The sequence below is a fragment of the Triturus cristatus genome, chromosome 2_2, assembly GCF_964204655.1.
Source record: "Triturus cristatus chromosome 2_2, aTriCri1.1, whole genome shotgun sequence".
NCBI classification, from domain to species: domain Eukaryota; kingdom Metazoa; phylum Chordata; class Amphibia; order Caudata; family Salamandridae; genus Triturus; species Triturus cristatus.
In genome coordinates, this window is record NC_140582.1 from 1186726887 (window position 1) to 1186743280 (window position 16394).

The following is a 16394-nucleotide window of genomic DNA, read 5'->3' on the forward strand; positions in this document are numbered from 1 at the left end:
CTCCGCCCCGGATTCCCTCCCTACCACCCTTTAAGAGTCTCCATAACCACTCTCTCACAGATACATTTAATACATTTTATAGCGTCACTCACAAAAGTGAAGGGTGTCAGAGCACTGTACATAACGCGCACATTACACAGAGTCTAACAATCATAGGTGTGTAAATCAGTGTATAGGACATGTTACATAAGACAAAGTATAACAAGGGGTGGAGTCACATGTCATCCATACAGGTAGGCAGTATAGGTGAAGAGTACTTGGTCTGGAGAAGCACAAACTCTGAATTTAAAATGTAACACAATGGATTGGGGCTCTCTTTAATGACAAGAAGTGATTTGTACTCAAGTGAACCCCTTTTGCAACATTAGAGTAAGGAAAGTCTGGCGAAAAAAATCCATACGCTCTAATCTATAACTTGAAGTCTGCATGCAGTTCTTTGATGACAGTTAATAGTTCACTGTAAACTGCAACTAACAAAAGGAAGTCTTTGACAACAGCAGTAACCCACTGACCTGTTTACATTATATTCACTTTGTGATGTGTATGGTACATGTTCTTTGCAGCAGGCACATTAACCCTCTGCGCTACCTTACCATGAATCAAAACTTCCAGGAGTCAAAACTTCTATTAGACAAAACTTCCCCCTCGCCTGGAAGAATATTAATCACCGGAGTTTTCTTTACATTTTAATTGCTGCCTGAACATTGCTAGAGGCCAGGAACGTGGCAGCAGGTGCTTTTAGGCACAATATAAACTATCAAACACCAAACAAGCGCCCCAGTGCCAAGTCAGCACCCGGTGCGGTGGCACCGGTCGCACCGCCCTAGAGCTGGCCATGGGGCCGCTGGCGGCATCCTAACAGCACAGACAGCCACCAGGATACCCAAAAAAGCAGCCCACAGCTGGGACTCGGCCACCGGCTCTTCAGCCTTTTTCCTAGTGCCCGTGGTACCAATCCGACACCGCCCTGCACCCCCTGTCTCCAAGTTGCTCTGTCTTGCACTTCTGTGCTCTTGCCCAAACCCCATGGGTCTCCATGTTGCTTGGTGTTGCTGTGTGCTTCTCTGCCCCTTCCTTGTTGTTTCTGTCTCTTCCCCCATCTCTGTGTTGTTCTGTCCTGCTGCGTGCTCCTGCGCTCCCTGTCCCGCCATGGGCTTCTAAGATCCCATATGTTCTTTCCTCTCACCATGTGCTTCTCTGTCACTAGCATGTTGTTTCCATGCGCTGTGTGGCTTCGCACATGCCAGCATAACATGTTGTGCTTCTCTACCTGCCCACGTTTCCTGTTTTGCATTCGTGCCGCTAACCTGGTGTCTTTTTTTTTTAGTTACTGATCCAGTTCGAATTGATATCTAAAAAATCTTTAGGCAAAAAACATAAAACACCTGTGTGGCGAGCATGCCTGCTAAATTACTCGCCCATCCACGTCAAACATTATTTTTCAATTCTTTAATTTTCTAGTCATGCCGCACAGTATCAGGGATGCGGTGCAGCATGTCTAGAATTCTCTGGCAAAGCCAAAAAGTCTCAAAGGTGAGACCTGCTGCCTTTGTCAGTGCTTGTTTTAAAGGAGGAAACTCCTCTCCTCTTTTCAGTTTGCCCCTATTTGCCTCAGCCGTATCCATTTTTAGGACGCGCCTACAAGCAGCGTTTAGCTGTCTGCTTGTGAAAGGTCTCTTGTGGAACTACCAAAGGGCTTATGTCCAGCCCATTGCTTACTATTGGCTGATTTTCTCGTCACTCTCCTTTGCTTACTTCCCTTCCTCTTCTTGTGTTTGTCCCTCCTCTGGAGCACAGCTTCTTTAGTATCTTTTGATTGGATGTCTTGTATCCTTTCATTGCTTATATTCAGGGTTTTGTTCATGAGAGTGCGTGTCTTTTTTGCTCTCTCCCTTGTGTGCTGCTTCCCCACCACAAACACCACCTCCATCTTGTGTGCTCTGTTTTGTTCCCTCCTCCCTCCTCCCCTCACCTCATATATTGCTTCCCCTACACTGGCCTTAATTTTTTTAATTAATTTCTCCTCAGGCTTCTTCGTCGCTCCCCTGTACAGCTTTCTCCCCATCTGCTCCTACTTTGCCCCCCCCCCCCTCCTGTCACGGTCCTTTACATACACAGGTAACAGGAAGTAGGAAACCCTGGGTTTAGGTGGAGAGCAGCCTCCTTCCTTCCTTTTTCTTTTTCATAATTTATGCGGCATTCTAGCCTGATTGCTTTGATGTATTATATATCTATTGAAATTTTTTTTGGGATAGACCAGGGCTGCCATTTACTTCCAGACAGAGTTCAGTTTTATTAAAAGCGGTTTCACACTCGTTTACATTCTTTTTTTATTATTTTTGCAGATGCCACCACACCGGGATGCCTTAGTCTCATGACATGTAAACACACACGTGCACATGCATATCATTACGCTTCTTTATTCTTTATTTTAGCCATGCTGCACAGCATTAGCAAAATCTTTTTGTCGATGTGCAGCATCGGCAAAGCAAGCATTGGCAATACCAATAAGTCTGAAAGGAGAGACCTACTGGCTTTGTGAAAGCTTGTTATTTACTGCTTCTCCTATCCTTGTTAATTTCTCCTTTTTTCCCTCCCGAAATCTTTGCAACTCTAATTGAACTACCTTAAGATATTTGTATGTTAAGGTAATTAAACTGTTAAACTGTCCACCTCCATGGAACAGCTGCGCGATCTGATCTTCCTTTGCAGCTTTTCCCTTCAAGATCACAGCTAGATCTGAGGGGCATCTGAAGTCGTGCCTCAGGGCCATTGTTGTTAAGCATTATTTAAGAACTAATTAAATAAATACATGGTCTCCACTTTAGTACCTGTGGCCCAGTGACGTCTGATCCCTTTTAAAAGAAGTGGGGCGATCAGACGGGCACTCCTGAATGCCCTTAGACGCAACACCCAAGCTCGCAATCGTGGCACCTTATAAACAGTGTTTAAAACTCGCCACCATTGGGAGCTCTGGAGTTGAGGCTGGAGGCCGCGCAAGGTTCTCACACTGCCTGGCAGTCAGGGCCGGACTGGCCGTAGCGGGCACCGGACATTTTCTCCGTTTTGGCTCTGAATTCCACCTGGCTTGAATTACTTTCAAGCCCTTGCCAGGGGGCAGCCTATCTGGCTACCTATCTTGGGCTTGCGAAGGGATTCATCTTGACACATTGTTATGGTCCCTAATGCCCAGTATTGATGCCAAGTATTGCACCAGGAATGTCTCTGGCCTTTGGCTGCCAAAATCTTTAGCCTTCATCAAAAACATCCTTAAATCATCTCCCAGCAGAGACAAGTAAGACTCCATTGCTCAAATGGTTTGGATGGACGTCTTCTGTAGCTCTTCATCGCTGAAGTCTCTGGTGCCATCATATCCCCCCTAGTCCAATGAAGCCGGGCAGAGTTGTGTTTCCTATCGCAACAGGTGAGCAAGGCGCTCCAGCCTGGGAGGTGTAACCACAGTGCTTGCTCTTGCCAGAGCAGTGGGTGATGTGTAGTGCATGCACTGTGCCACATTCTATGTGCTGTAGATTCTCAGTGCCTCCACCTGAATTTATGAAACCCAGGAACTGGTGCAAGTGCAACCTCCCCAAATAAACATAACATCACATTCTAAGCACCATGAATCATATCCTAAGCATTCTAAGCACCACGGATCACATTCTAAGCACCATGAATCACATTCTAAGCATTCTAAGCACCACAAATCACATTCTAAGCACCATGAATCACATTCTAAGCACCATGAATAACATTCTAAGCATTCTAAGACAATTAATCACATTCTGAGCACCATGAATCACATGCTAAGCATTCTAAGACAATTAATCACATTCTAAGCACCATGAATCACATTCTAAGCACCATGAATCATATTGTAAGCACCACGAATCACAATCTAAGCACCATGAATCACATTCTAAGCACCATGACTCACATTCTAAGCACCATGAATCATATCCTAAGCATTCTAAGCACCACAGATCACATTCTAAGCACCATGAATCACATTCTAAGCATTCTAAGCACCACAAATCACATTCTAAGCACCACGAATCACATTCTAAGCACCATGAATAACATTCTAAGCATTCTAAGACAATTAATCACATTCTAAGCACCATGAATCACATTCTAAGCACCATGAATCATATTGTAAGCACCACGAATCACAATCTAAGCACCATGAATCACATTCTAAGCACCATGACTCACATTCTAAGCACCATAAATCACATTCTAAGCACCATGACTCACATTCTAAGCACCATGAATCACATTCTAAGCACCATGAATCACATTCTAAGCACCACGACTCACATTCTAAGCACCACAAATCACATTCTAAGCACCATGAATCGCATTCTAAGCACCATGAATCGCATTCTAAGCACCATGAATCACCTTCTAACCACCATGAATCACATTCTAAGCACCATGAATCACATTAAAAGCACCATGAATCACATTCTAAGCACCATGACTCACATTCTAAGCACCATGAGTCACATTCTAACCGCCATGAATCACATTCTAACCGCCATGAATCACATTCTAAGCTTTCTAAGCATCATGAATCACATTCTAAACAGTATGAATCACATTCTAAGCACCATGAATCACATTCTAAGCGCCATGAATCACATTCTAAGCGCCATTAATCACATTCTAAGTGCCATGAATCACATTCTTAGCACCATTAATCACATTCTTAGCACCACAAATCACATTTAAGCACCACGAATCACATTCTAAGCACCACGAATCACATTCTAAGCACCATGAATTACATTCTAAGCACCACAAATCACATTCTTAGCACCATGAATCACATTCTTAGCACCACAAATCACATTCTAAGCACCACGAATCACATTCTAAGTGCCATGAATCACATTCTAAGCGCCATGAATCACATTCTAAGCGCCACGAATCACATTCTAAGCGCCACGAATCACATTCTAAGCATCATGAATCACATTCTAAACACTATGAATCACATTCTAAGCACCATGAATCACATTCTAAGCACCATGAATCACATTCTAAGCGCCATGAATCACATTCTAAGCACCACAAATCACATTCTAAGCTTTCTAAGCATCATGAATCACATTCTAAACACTATGAATCACATTCTAAGCGCCATGAATCACATTCTAAGCGCCACGAATCACATTCTAAGCATCATTAATCACATACTAAACACTATGAACCACATTCTAAGCACCACGAATCACATTCTAAGCACCATGAATCACATTCTAAGCGCCATGAATCACATTCTAAGCACCACAAATCACATTCTAAGCTTTCTAAGCATCATGAATCACATTCTAAACACTATGAATCACATTCTAAGCACCATGAATCACATTCTTAGCACCATGAATCACATTCTAAGCATTCTAAGACAATGAATCCCATTCTAAGCACCGTGCTCCTTCATAGCAGGTACATTTCTCTGGAGCTTTTTGCTCCCCCACGGGAAAAGTAGCACTTAGTTAGACCTCTGAGAAACAATTTTGGATTCACTCATTTGTGGATTTGCGCACACCATACTCTAGCCACCTCACTAAAATAAATGATAGGGCAACTGAGACTTATTTGTTACCTCTAGATCCATGACTTCTAACATAAGGCTGTCCAGGCTCTCCATGAGACGAGTGCCGTCCACAGTGGGACCTTCTGGTGCCTGCAGGGATAACCGCAGCATTACGGGATGGCCAATGCCGGAGCTGTGGGACTACAATGAGACCTGACTTTACCTCCCTCAGCCATAATTCAGGACCTGACACAGGATCCTGTGGTAGGATACAGTTTAAGCTTCTGATTAGCTGGTTGATGATTCTGAGGCCAGCCCCCAAAATTATAATGGAGGGGGGCGGCCTTGTGTCAAAATCCACCACCGCATGAGTGACCTCACTTGTCAGCTAACGTACTATTCTCAATTGGGCCTCCATGCGCCATGCTCCACCCAGGTCCAGCCCACTCCATTCACTGGCATGGTGGGGTCCCAGAAGGGTTCTGGGGTGCACGGTCTAGTGGGTCAGAAGCAAGCTGAGAGTACCTCAACAGCTCTAGGGAACAATATAGCAGCTTCTTTAGAGGTTTCCTACTCCCTCAGACATTGCAACTCCTACTGACTAGAACACTCCAGGACAAGCAAACTTTAGACACGCCCATCCATCCAGCTAGCCAATTACACCCACATCCTGCTCGCTCAGTGTATAGGGAAAGCAGTATCTATCCTACTGTACTAGGCTGTGAGTAGCCCTGACTCCAGAGAGAGGCTAGGGGAGCAAATAGAGAAGTCATTCACCTTCTAATTACAGTTGTGCAGGTGAAAGAACTCGTTCCCTCAGGTGACCACTCAAAGCGCGGGGAGGAATGGTCAAGAAGTAAAGTAGTGCACGGAGAGACCTGGTTGGCAAAATGTACCAGACTGATTTTTGTGTTAAATCCCTGATATGGAAATGAGTATTTCTGTCCACCCTTTGAGAGGCAACAGACAACGAGTCCGCTGCTCACAATCCACTCAAAATTTCATGAATTTAACAACACAGTCCATGAGGGGATTATGTGCACAGTTGAGCTGTGTCAAACCTTGAGGCTGAATCCTGGCAAGTAGACTGATATATCCCGTTCAGTAGTCTGGAAGGGGTACACAATGGCCTTTCTTTGGTGTTTAGAGTCAGGAAAAAAGTCAACGAGAGACTGAGTTATGGAGTAAACAAGAGGTTCAAGGCTCTAGGACAACGTTGCTGTGAAAAGTAATAGGAGGCATTATGTACTTTTTAAAACAAATGACTGGCATTTGAATGCAAACAGTGAAATTATGCTGTGTATGTATTTCTATAGGAATATATATCAGGGAAGGTTTTTGCCTTTTGGGGTGATCCTAGTTAACAAATCTGGGTATCCAGAAGAATCAGAGACAAAGTAAATGCTTCATGTACCGGTAGGTGATGGCTTGCAGCGCCCGGCAGTAGCAGCTAGCCAACCAGAGGGAGCGGTCTGTCAGAATGTTGGGGCAGTGCGACACGCGGAGGATCAGCAGGTTGCCTCCAGTTGCCTTCAGCAGCGACTCCAGTCCGGCTTCTAGGCAGCCCCTGCAAGAAGATGAAAGAAACATCAGTCCATGTGCAGTAATATCTGCTTCCTGGTTCAGTGGGACATGCAAGAGGATCAGGGCGTCCCCAGCAGGACTGTCTGGGAAAACATAGCTGTGCCACTGTGATGTCAGTGGTCCTTCATCTATGTCTGTGACCAGTGCTCTTGTGCCTATAGGATGTGACATACTGAGTATTTCATGCTCAGCGGACAATGTAGTACAGAAAGCGTTGCTTTTTTCTGCCGCTCGAGTAGATTTTCTAATTGAGTTGCAGATTTCTCAATGTGAAGGGTCGTGACCAGCCACGACTGCCCATGCTGAATGCCCGGAGGCGTTCTAGCACCTGAATATCATGCTAGGGGATGCAAATTCTCGCTCGCCAACTTAACATTGGCGAGCTGCACATGAGAAAAAACTATCACGTGGCATTTGAGAGTTTTGCCAGAACTCCAGGCTCTTGGCGGAACCTGGAGTGGGCAAAACTCAGTGAAATTTTTCGGTGGAGCGGAATATTTCGCCCATCTCTAATGTTCACATGTTTATCACAGCTCCTTACTTTCTGCAGAACTGGAGGGTTGGGAATGCCCTGAGGGTGTTGAAGACAGCTGGTTGGTGTAGTCAGGGAACAAGTCTAACTCATAGGTCAATCATTTCCTTGTCCACGGTGCTCACCTTCTACCTGGTTTCACTTGCTATGGGAGGCCATCCAAGAGCAGGTAGGCAGGGTCAGCTTTTAGGGACCCGCCTCACAGGTTTGGTACAGTTTGGCATCTCAGCTTGGGCGCGTGTCCTGTGTAGGCTACTGGTTCAGTGGGCAGGATTATGAAGAAGGAGCTGGCAACATGGCGAAGGAGGATGTTTGGAAGGAGCTAATCTGCACATGTGATTGTGTTAGTAATGGCTACCTACTGTGGCAGATGTACCCTCATTAATAGAGGACAGACTATAAACTGAGGCAGCGGCGGCACCTCCATGTGGGCGGAGTAGTGTCGCCCCACTGCTTTCTCGCAGTGCGAGAAGCAGAAACATAAAATAGTATTATAAATACCATTCTATGTTTCTGCTTCTCGCACTGCAAGAAAGAAGAAAAAGGGTTTGGTTGGGGCGGGCGGGTGGACGGTCCTGCAACAGGGCAGGTGAGGAGTGGCTAGCCCAATGTTGCGGGCCCTGTCATGCGCACTCTCCATTTTCTCCATGTAGGCTGGCCTACATGGAGAAAATGGCTTCCCCATAGACACCTGTGTGGTCGGCATCCCAGCCAATCACAATGCTGCCATTGCAGCGTTGTGAATGGCTTAGCAGAGGGGAGGGAGGCTGCCTGCTTCCTGTTCCTGCGGAGGCAGGAAAGCAGGAGCACGCGCCCGAACTGGAGCCGGGAAAACGCGGGACCCAGGAAAGGTACGTTTTTAATATTATTTAACCCCACCTCTCCCTGCGGGACCCCCCCTTACCGTGCGACCACCCGCCCATACCCCCCCACACCCGCCCCCACCCGTGAGCCATGCTGGCCGCGACTGAATTGAGGCTAAATTGTTACAGTGTTCCTAATCTCCTAACCGGCTTATGACCCTTCACCTACTCCAGACACAAAAAGGTGCCATTAATCATTTATGTTTGTAGTAGGTAATTGCCCTCTGTTGTTTATTAATCGTGTTTTATTTGTGTCTGTAACATCTAAGGAAAGGAGATGTGTGTTTTCTGTGTTGTGTACAGAAAGGTGATGTGTTGTTTGTGTTTGCTGTTGTAGAAAGGATGTGTGTAGTGGCTACTGCTAAGTATAATATCTGTCACTATGATAAGAAATGTTTGTAATTAGTGATTAGTAGTAATGTTATTTAATGTTAAAATGGTTTCTGAAGCGCACGGCTGCCTGCAGAAGGGGCCTTCCCGGCGCAAGCCACAGGTAAGATGGCGGCAGAGGAGGAAGGCAGGCTCAGCTAAAGAGGAGAACAACCAGGTCTTTGCTTGCTTCCAAAAACTCAAGTGGTTTTGAGTCTTTCTTAGCGAAGACGGCAAAGAATTTCATAGGGTTGGGTAATCGTTGTATCTGTTGTTTCTTAAATGCACTCCACCATGTATGTAGCTGAAGCTTATGGAATTATGCAGTAAAATTACACAAAAGGTGTGTCGGAGGTGTAACTCACAGGAGCTGCTCAATTAGAGCTGTCATGTAATAAAAATGATCTGCATTACTACTTCTGTATGCACCATTATTACAATGCGTTGGAACAAAATCTTAGATGTAGAGACTTCGAACAACTGGGCGACTAGCCATATTGTAGAGCCCAGCTTTTTGAAGTTGTAATCCTCAGTTTTAACTTTTGAAACAGGTTCTGGGATTAGATGTTTCTTGAACTATAAGCCAGTGTTTTTTCTCATTTGGTTTGTTGATTACTACTTATTTGGTCTGTCTGTGATGAGCGGTGATGCATCCCCCCAAAAACCTTCCATGTGTGTATGTGCACGTAGAAAGTCAAAGGTAGCAGTAAGAAACAGAGCTAATGCTTAACTTGAGCCTGTGGTTTCTGGTGCTCAGCCCCAGCACTGAATTGTTAACACCACACTTATGACAGTCTGCCACATGGTGGTGCTGCCTGTCTTATTTAGAGATGACCAGAACAACATACATTAAAATGACTTATACCTGCCACCCAAGCCATTCTCATAGATTGGGGGCCTGGAATAGTCTGAACTGTCACACTTGTAGGCGTGTGATGGTTAGTGGTTGTGTTGGTTCTGTCATTGGCAGCGCTGACAGGGCAATAGCTGCAATGATCTCCTGGAAAAGGTCCAGGCACTTTTTTAACTTTTTACAAATCAAGCACTGAGAGCTCTGTGCAAGAGATCCTAGAAAGTCCTAGTGTATGGGGGTGCATCTATTTTGTGGGTCCTGAGGATGCCTTCACAATACGGGGGTCTACATTCAGAACTCACTCAGCTCAGAAGAGTTCGTAGGCCTCTCTGACATGGCGGACCTTCTGCCATGGGTGTCTTTTCTAACATAGCAGCTCCCACAATTCATGCAGGTGCCACCTCGGGGATACATTTATGCCATTAAGATGGACTCTTCTACATTTGGCAGCCCAGCTATCAGCGGGGTGGTTGAGTAGCACATTCGCGATGAGCCCCATTGTGTCTCAGGGTGTACAGGGGTCTTTTAGTTGTGGGTGAGATGCTTTAGGAAGAGGTTCCTTTTCTACTCCCACCGCAGGGCTCTCTCGCTCTGCTCACCTTGTGCTCTTCATGTAGTCTTCCTTGCTCTCCTTCTTCCCTCGCTGCCGCGGCTTAAGGTTCTGTAGGGTGAGCGAGTGCGCCTGGGTGCACCACTGGGAGAGCGTTACGAGGAACTAGAAGCAAAGAGAAACGGGTGTCAGACACTGAAGGAAGCAACAGGAAGTCTGTGCAGTCAAAAGCAAAGACATGCAGGAGACAGAATAGCCAACAAGAAGCAGTATAAATCACTGTAAGCATAAGATAGAAACATGGTAAAATCTAAGGATAACAAGCTGAAAAGTAAAAGGTAGAAATAACTTCCTGCACAAAAACAATTCTTATAAGGCATATTTATCTTTGTATGTGTGCTGTGGAATGCGGACATATTGAGGAGAAATCAAGATGTTTCTCCTTGTTATGCCTCAGTCGGAAAGGCGCACCATTTTGCCAAAAAAACAGGTTTAAAAGTCTTTAAAATATGTGTTTGCCTTAACATACATGGGTGGATGCATGGGAACGCCAATTCTCCACCCATATAACACCTACTCGATGCAAAGTAATACAAGGTAGTGCTGTATGCTGCATTGCGTTACTTTGTATTTACTAAACCATGCAAAACAGCTTTCCCTGGCTTAGGAAATGGCAAAAATGCTGTACCCCAAAAGTGATGCAACCAAATGCAAAGTTATAGTACATCTGGACCAAAATTCTGTATGAGACCCAAGATCCAAAACAGGCACCAACTCCTGAAATGGGAAGCAGCACCACAAACAAAAACCTGAATTACAAGCTAGATTAATAGCAAGGACAAGTACCCTCCCCATCCACGCACACCTATACCATAAACATGTGCCTGCATGGGAAACAAGAGCCTGCACCAGGAATAGAAGCCTCCACCATGAAATAAAACTACAATACAGACTAGATCCAACATTAACAAAAATCAGAACCTTCTTCCTAAACTGGAACCTCAACTATTGACATAACCTTGCATTACAAATCAGACTCAGCATGGACAGCATGGGCCTACATCATACACTGGAACCTACACAGGAAATAAAACCTGTAATACACTATAGATCTGACATAAAAAACAAGACCCAGTATTGCAAACAAGCACCTCAGAAATAGGAACCTGCACCTAAACATATGAAGCAAAATGTGCACTACCAACAACTATAAACTGCAGCAGGCACCTACACCATAAACAACATTACAAATCATTAACAAGATTCTAGGTTGGACGTATTCAAGAACCGGTCTTAGAGAGATGGGTTTAAATCTGCCAGGCCTGGCACCTTGTCGTTGACAGACACTTATTAACAGAAAGAAGAACCAATGACAGAAAGCAGGGCAGTGGCAACTCATTGCACACTTGAGTAGAACTCAATGGACCCTAGTGTCACCTGCTTACCTTGGATGTGACCCGCGCGTTCTCCAGGAGCACCCTCGTCCACACCGCAGGGTGCCGGGCCACAAACTTCCAGTCTTTGCAGACCTCAGCGGCTCTCAGCAGAGTCTTGGTGTCGAGGTAGGTGAAGATGCAGAAGAGGGCCGCCCTCATCTTCAAGATCTCCGGGCTGATCACCTCGTTCGATCGCGATGGGCTGCCTCGCTCCGGTCGCAGGCCCTTCCCTTCTGACCTGGCTGTGGGTTACAGACAGTGCAAGAAGTGGGAGAAAGTTACCTACAAGGGAACAGTAGGAGAATGGTACAAGGATTCCCAGCACTTTGGGCAAAATGGGAATTTGCCTGCTGGGGCGATCCTCATACACATCAATGTCGTTATTCCGTCCTCTCTTAGATGTGACTTGCATCTGAATGTCCAGTCCACAAAGCATTTTCTGAGAGGAGTTGCTTTACTCCAGGATTACATGAGTTGCTTGTGCTTTTCCTGAAGTAAGACATGCCTAGGCAAGGACATTTTTGGAACAGTAACAAAACACTTTTTTTTTGTTTCACAATTCTTTATTGGACATTTAAAGCGAGGTAGTGTATAGAGGAAGGAGGAACAGGGAACATAAGGTGTCACTAGTGAAACAGTAATGCTATACGAAAAAACACAGTACGAGATAAAACAGAGCACAAACATCTTTTTTGTGAGTAAGGACACAGTTGAGCTTGGAATAAGACAGAACTATTCATACAAATAGTTTTGCGAATGAATCCCTGTGGGTCAACAGTCACGTTAATGCTTATCTTTAAACCTGGAGTTGTCCTACATAAACTTGCTAGTGAATAAAACAAGCCAGAGTAACATTTATAAAGTGAAAATACAACACAAGAAAAATCCCAAACCAATTTACAAAAATAGAGTACATTTTAATTAATAAAATGATACTGGAGCAACAAAAATCAATCAGTAGAACCGAAAGTATGCAGTTTCATAGTTTTAGAAAAATATAGCGCCTAAAAGCACAAAGCACCCCTTACGCTCATCTGGTCGTGCTAGCCTGAGGGAGAGTCACAAGTTCAGGCCGGTTGCTATGGAGTGTGGGACGGGTACAGGGCCCAGGTAGTTCAGCTGAAAGAGTTACCATCTCAAAGTCCAGAGCGAAGAGTTCCGTTCGTGGTGGAGGAGGCCGCGAGGAGCAGAGAGTGCCTCAAGGATGGTCGCTGCTGTTGCATGACAAGCAGGCATGGCATTGTGGGTGGTCGTCACTGTAACATGAAGATCCGTTCAAGTGTCGCTGGCGGTCGTTGCTGGAGCTTTGAGTTGACGATCACTGCCGGCTGTTGTTGCTGGAATGCAAAGTGCAGATCTTGCGTTGCCAGTCATCACTGGTGATTCCTGTAGCATGAAGAGTCCTGTTCCCTTCAGCATAGCATTGGCATGCATAGTCATGGGCAGCACAGCCCAATCTCAGTCACAAAGTGCCCAAAACTTCAGGATTTCACCTTTCTTTACAGGAGCAGCTCCACTGATGCGAGTCAAGGGTACAGGACCTGGGTGGAATCTCTTGGGGATCAGGAACTCACTTCAGCAGAGGTCAGTAGTTCTCAAGCAGGTCCAGTTGTAGAGCCAGACCAGTCCAGCGCAGTAGGCCAGCTAGTCAGTTGCAGGGAGACCTCTGGAGCTGGTTGTGTCCCTGTAGCTCTTACAGGAGGTCAGCGATGAACGGAGCAGGTCCAGCCTTCAATCTCAGAGCGCAGGGCAGGCCTCAAGCAGAAGGACAGCTCTCTTAGGGTCAAGGAAGTGCCTAAACAGCATGGCAGTCCTCTGGTAGCAGCAGGACGGGCCTTCTTCTGTAATGTCCACAGCCTCAGGAGTGTACTGAAGAGGGGCTCTAGAGGTCCAATATTTATACCTGGAGCCAGCCTTTGAAGCTGGGCGATTCCCTAAACTACCCTAAATCGTGTTCTGGAAAGTTCTACCCTTGCCCAGTCAAGGCTTCAAGAAGTCTGGGGTGACAAAAGACTAGTGTCAGGTTCCTCTGTGTGAGCTGGAGGCCAAGCCCTTTGAAATGTAAGAGGGGCAGGGAACAGCTCTGCCCCCAGCCATGCTGACACTCAGCCCCCTTTTATCTCACTGTCTGGGAGGAATACAACAAACCTCAACAGCAAAGCCATTCACAGTCATGTGACCCAGAAAACTGGCAGGCAAGAAGATGCCAAGTTGCTAAAAGTGTAATTTTCAGAATTGTAACTTAAAGTCTGACTTTACAAATAAAGAGGATTTTAAATTACAATTGATGTGAGTCTAAACAGCATATCTCAATTGGCTCCCAATCCAAAGGCAAACCTTGTTGAATGTAATAGGGTATTGCAGTGTTAGTCAATGGGAGAGATAGGGCTTGCAACATTATAAAACAACTTTAGGAGTTTTTCACTGCTAGGACATGTAAAACTTAAACCCACAGTTCCTGCATTTTCTAATACAATGCACACTGCCCTATGAGCCTTTAGGGCCTAACTTAGAGGTGACATATATGTGCTAAAAATGAAGGTTTAGATTCCAGTTCAAAATGGCAGTTTAAAACTGCAGCACAGGCTGCAAGTGCAGACCTGGGACTTGTTTTAAAAGGCACAACGAGTGCTGCAGGGCCCACTTGTAGCATTTAATTTACAGGCCCTTTGTACATGCAGTATCATTTAATGAGGACTTATAAGTAAATCAAAGGTGCTATTTGGTCTGAGCCAATTCTACCATGAGAGAGCACAAGTGCTTTAGCACTGGTTAGCAGTGGAAACGTGTGCAGAGTTCAAAAGCCAACCAAAAACAAATCAGGCAAACAGAATGAGTAAAGGTAAAAAGTTTGGAGAATACCACGCCGAGGATGTCAGGTCTAACAATGCTGAACTTTCTCAAATGGACTGTGGTATAGAAAAAAAAACTGTTGCCTTTGCTTCACGCTCTCCCACTGATTCTGAGAGGAACTATTCTGTAATAGAGCATGAGACAATAGCTTCTGCACCCGGATATTACTGTGCGTATATCTGGGGATTGCCCTTTGTGCCATGAATAGATCACAAACCTCTGGTTTATATTTTGCCACTTGGTTTAGCTGGGAAAGATTCAGCAAGGCAGGGGAGATTGGCTGCATGGATACAGGAATACAGATATGTACTCAAGTTAATCCCTGGTTGGTATAATTCCCAGTCTGATTGCTTGTCTCCCCTCTCAGGCAGTTGGGGAGACTTTGATGGTGACACCATGAGAGAGAGAAGATAGAAGGCGCAGCTGAGAGTGTTTCAGATGTCGTGGAGCGTAGAGCAATTTCTAAGGAGAGGTGGTATGCCGCTATGATGAAAGATGATATTTTGAAGAAAAGAGGTTATTTACATGATGAAAGATGGAAAAAGGAGAGAACTCTGTGCAATTCAACGAGAAGCTACTTGTGAACATTTTGGAAGTGTCGGTGAATGTGTTATATTGTGAGGAGATAGAGTTCTACCTTCTTTGGAGATACATAGAAGAATTATTGCATTGGCCTGTGAGCAACATTTAGGTTAGCCTCTGACAAGGAAACAAGTGAAAGCAAATCTTTTGTGGTTGATGATCAAGTTGACAGGTGGGATGAGTGCTGTGTGGAATGCAAGGGGGAGAGAAACAGCCTAAAGTATGTGGGAATATCCAACGGTAATACTCGCATGACTCTGGAAAGCCATGTACGGGCGCGTGCATGGATTTCCCAGGACCCCTGTGTTGAAGGCAGAGATGAAGTTTGCCCCTCTAATGACTGATATACACTGAAGTGGTTGGCAGGGACATTTTTAGGGCGATTTCTATCAGATCGACTATTGGTGGTTTTTTATGATGTGTTTAATGAGGGAGATTATCCTATCACTCTCATCACGGGCAATAGTATCAAATTACCTCTCTCGAGATGGAAGGCATTTTCGAAAGACTGAGGCTCAAAAAGTGTTGCACCTTTTGTACAATTCCCAATCAAATGGGTTGGTGGAAAGAGCTAAAAGACGGATTAAAGGGCTTATCCAGCTAGCTGCACCAGGAGGCAGGGATGCTAAGATGTTGGTTTTAGGGTCGGTATGGGCAAACTGTACCACTGTAAACAGCAGCATGAACAGGAGCCCTTATGTCATCCTGAGAGGAAGGGAGTCAGGGACAAAAGAAGCTCATGCATGGATTCAAGAATTTATATCCCAGGAAAGGTGTTGTCAGTAAGTGTTATTGGAAAGGAGCCATGTCTGACGATGCGACGGGCTAATGTTTGGGTTTCTGTGGGTATTGGGTGAAAGCCAAACCAAGTTAGAGAAGGAGGGGTTAATCTAAGTTTCAAGGCCTGTTTGTGCATGGTGTTTAAGTAGTTTTAATGAATGGTGATAAATGAAGCCATCAGAGGGTAGCCGTCTATCAACCTGCCAGATGGTGTAGGGAAGGAGAAGATAATAGTTGCAGTTTATTGGTGATAAAGATCTCAGACTTTCTGTAATCATTCGCCCCTTTTCAGATGTAAGAGGAGAAAGAGAATGTGGTGATGGGAGTGGTCATTTAGAAAGTGTGTTCTGAGAACACCAGTGTATGTACAAAATTATGTACACAATTGATTTATTTTCATTTTATCTTCTTTCTGCTTCTTTTAAGTTGGCATATGCCCTTGTGCTC

At 45.1% G+C, this 16394-nt stretch overlaps 1 protein-coding gene across 1 annotated transcript in view; it reads right to left on the minus strand.

Moving 5' to 3' along the window:
• The window catches only part of FBXO41 (F-box protein 41), a 457910-nt gene that overhangs the window by 77809 nt on the left and 363707 nt on the right, over window positions 1-16394 (minus strand). The window contains exons 6-8 of the mRNA XM_085642773.1: window positions 11742-11974; window positions 10346-10461; window positions 6960-7112 (exon numbers count right to left, since the gene is read on the minus strand). Of these exons, the coding sequence (XP_085498899.1) occupies window positions 6960-7112; window positions 10346-10461; window positions 11742-11974 (502 nt within the window). The remainder of the gene's footprint in view (window positions 1-6959; window positions 7113-10345; window positions 10462-11741; window positions 11975-16394) is intronic.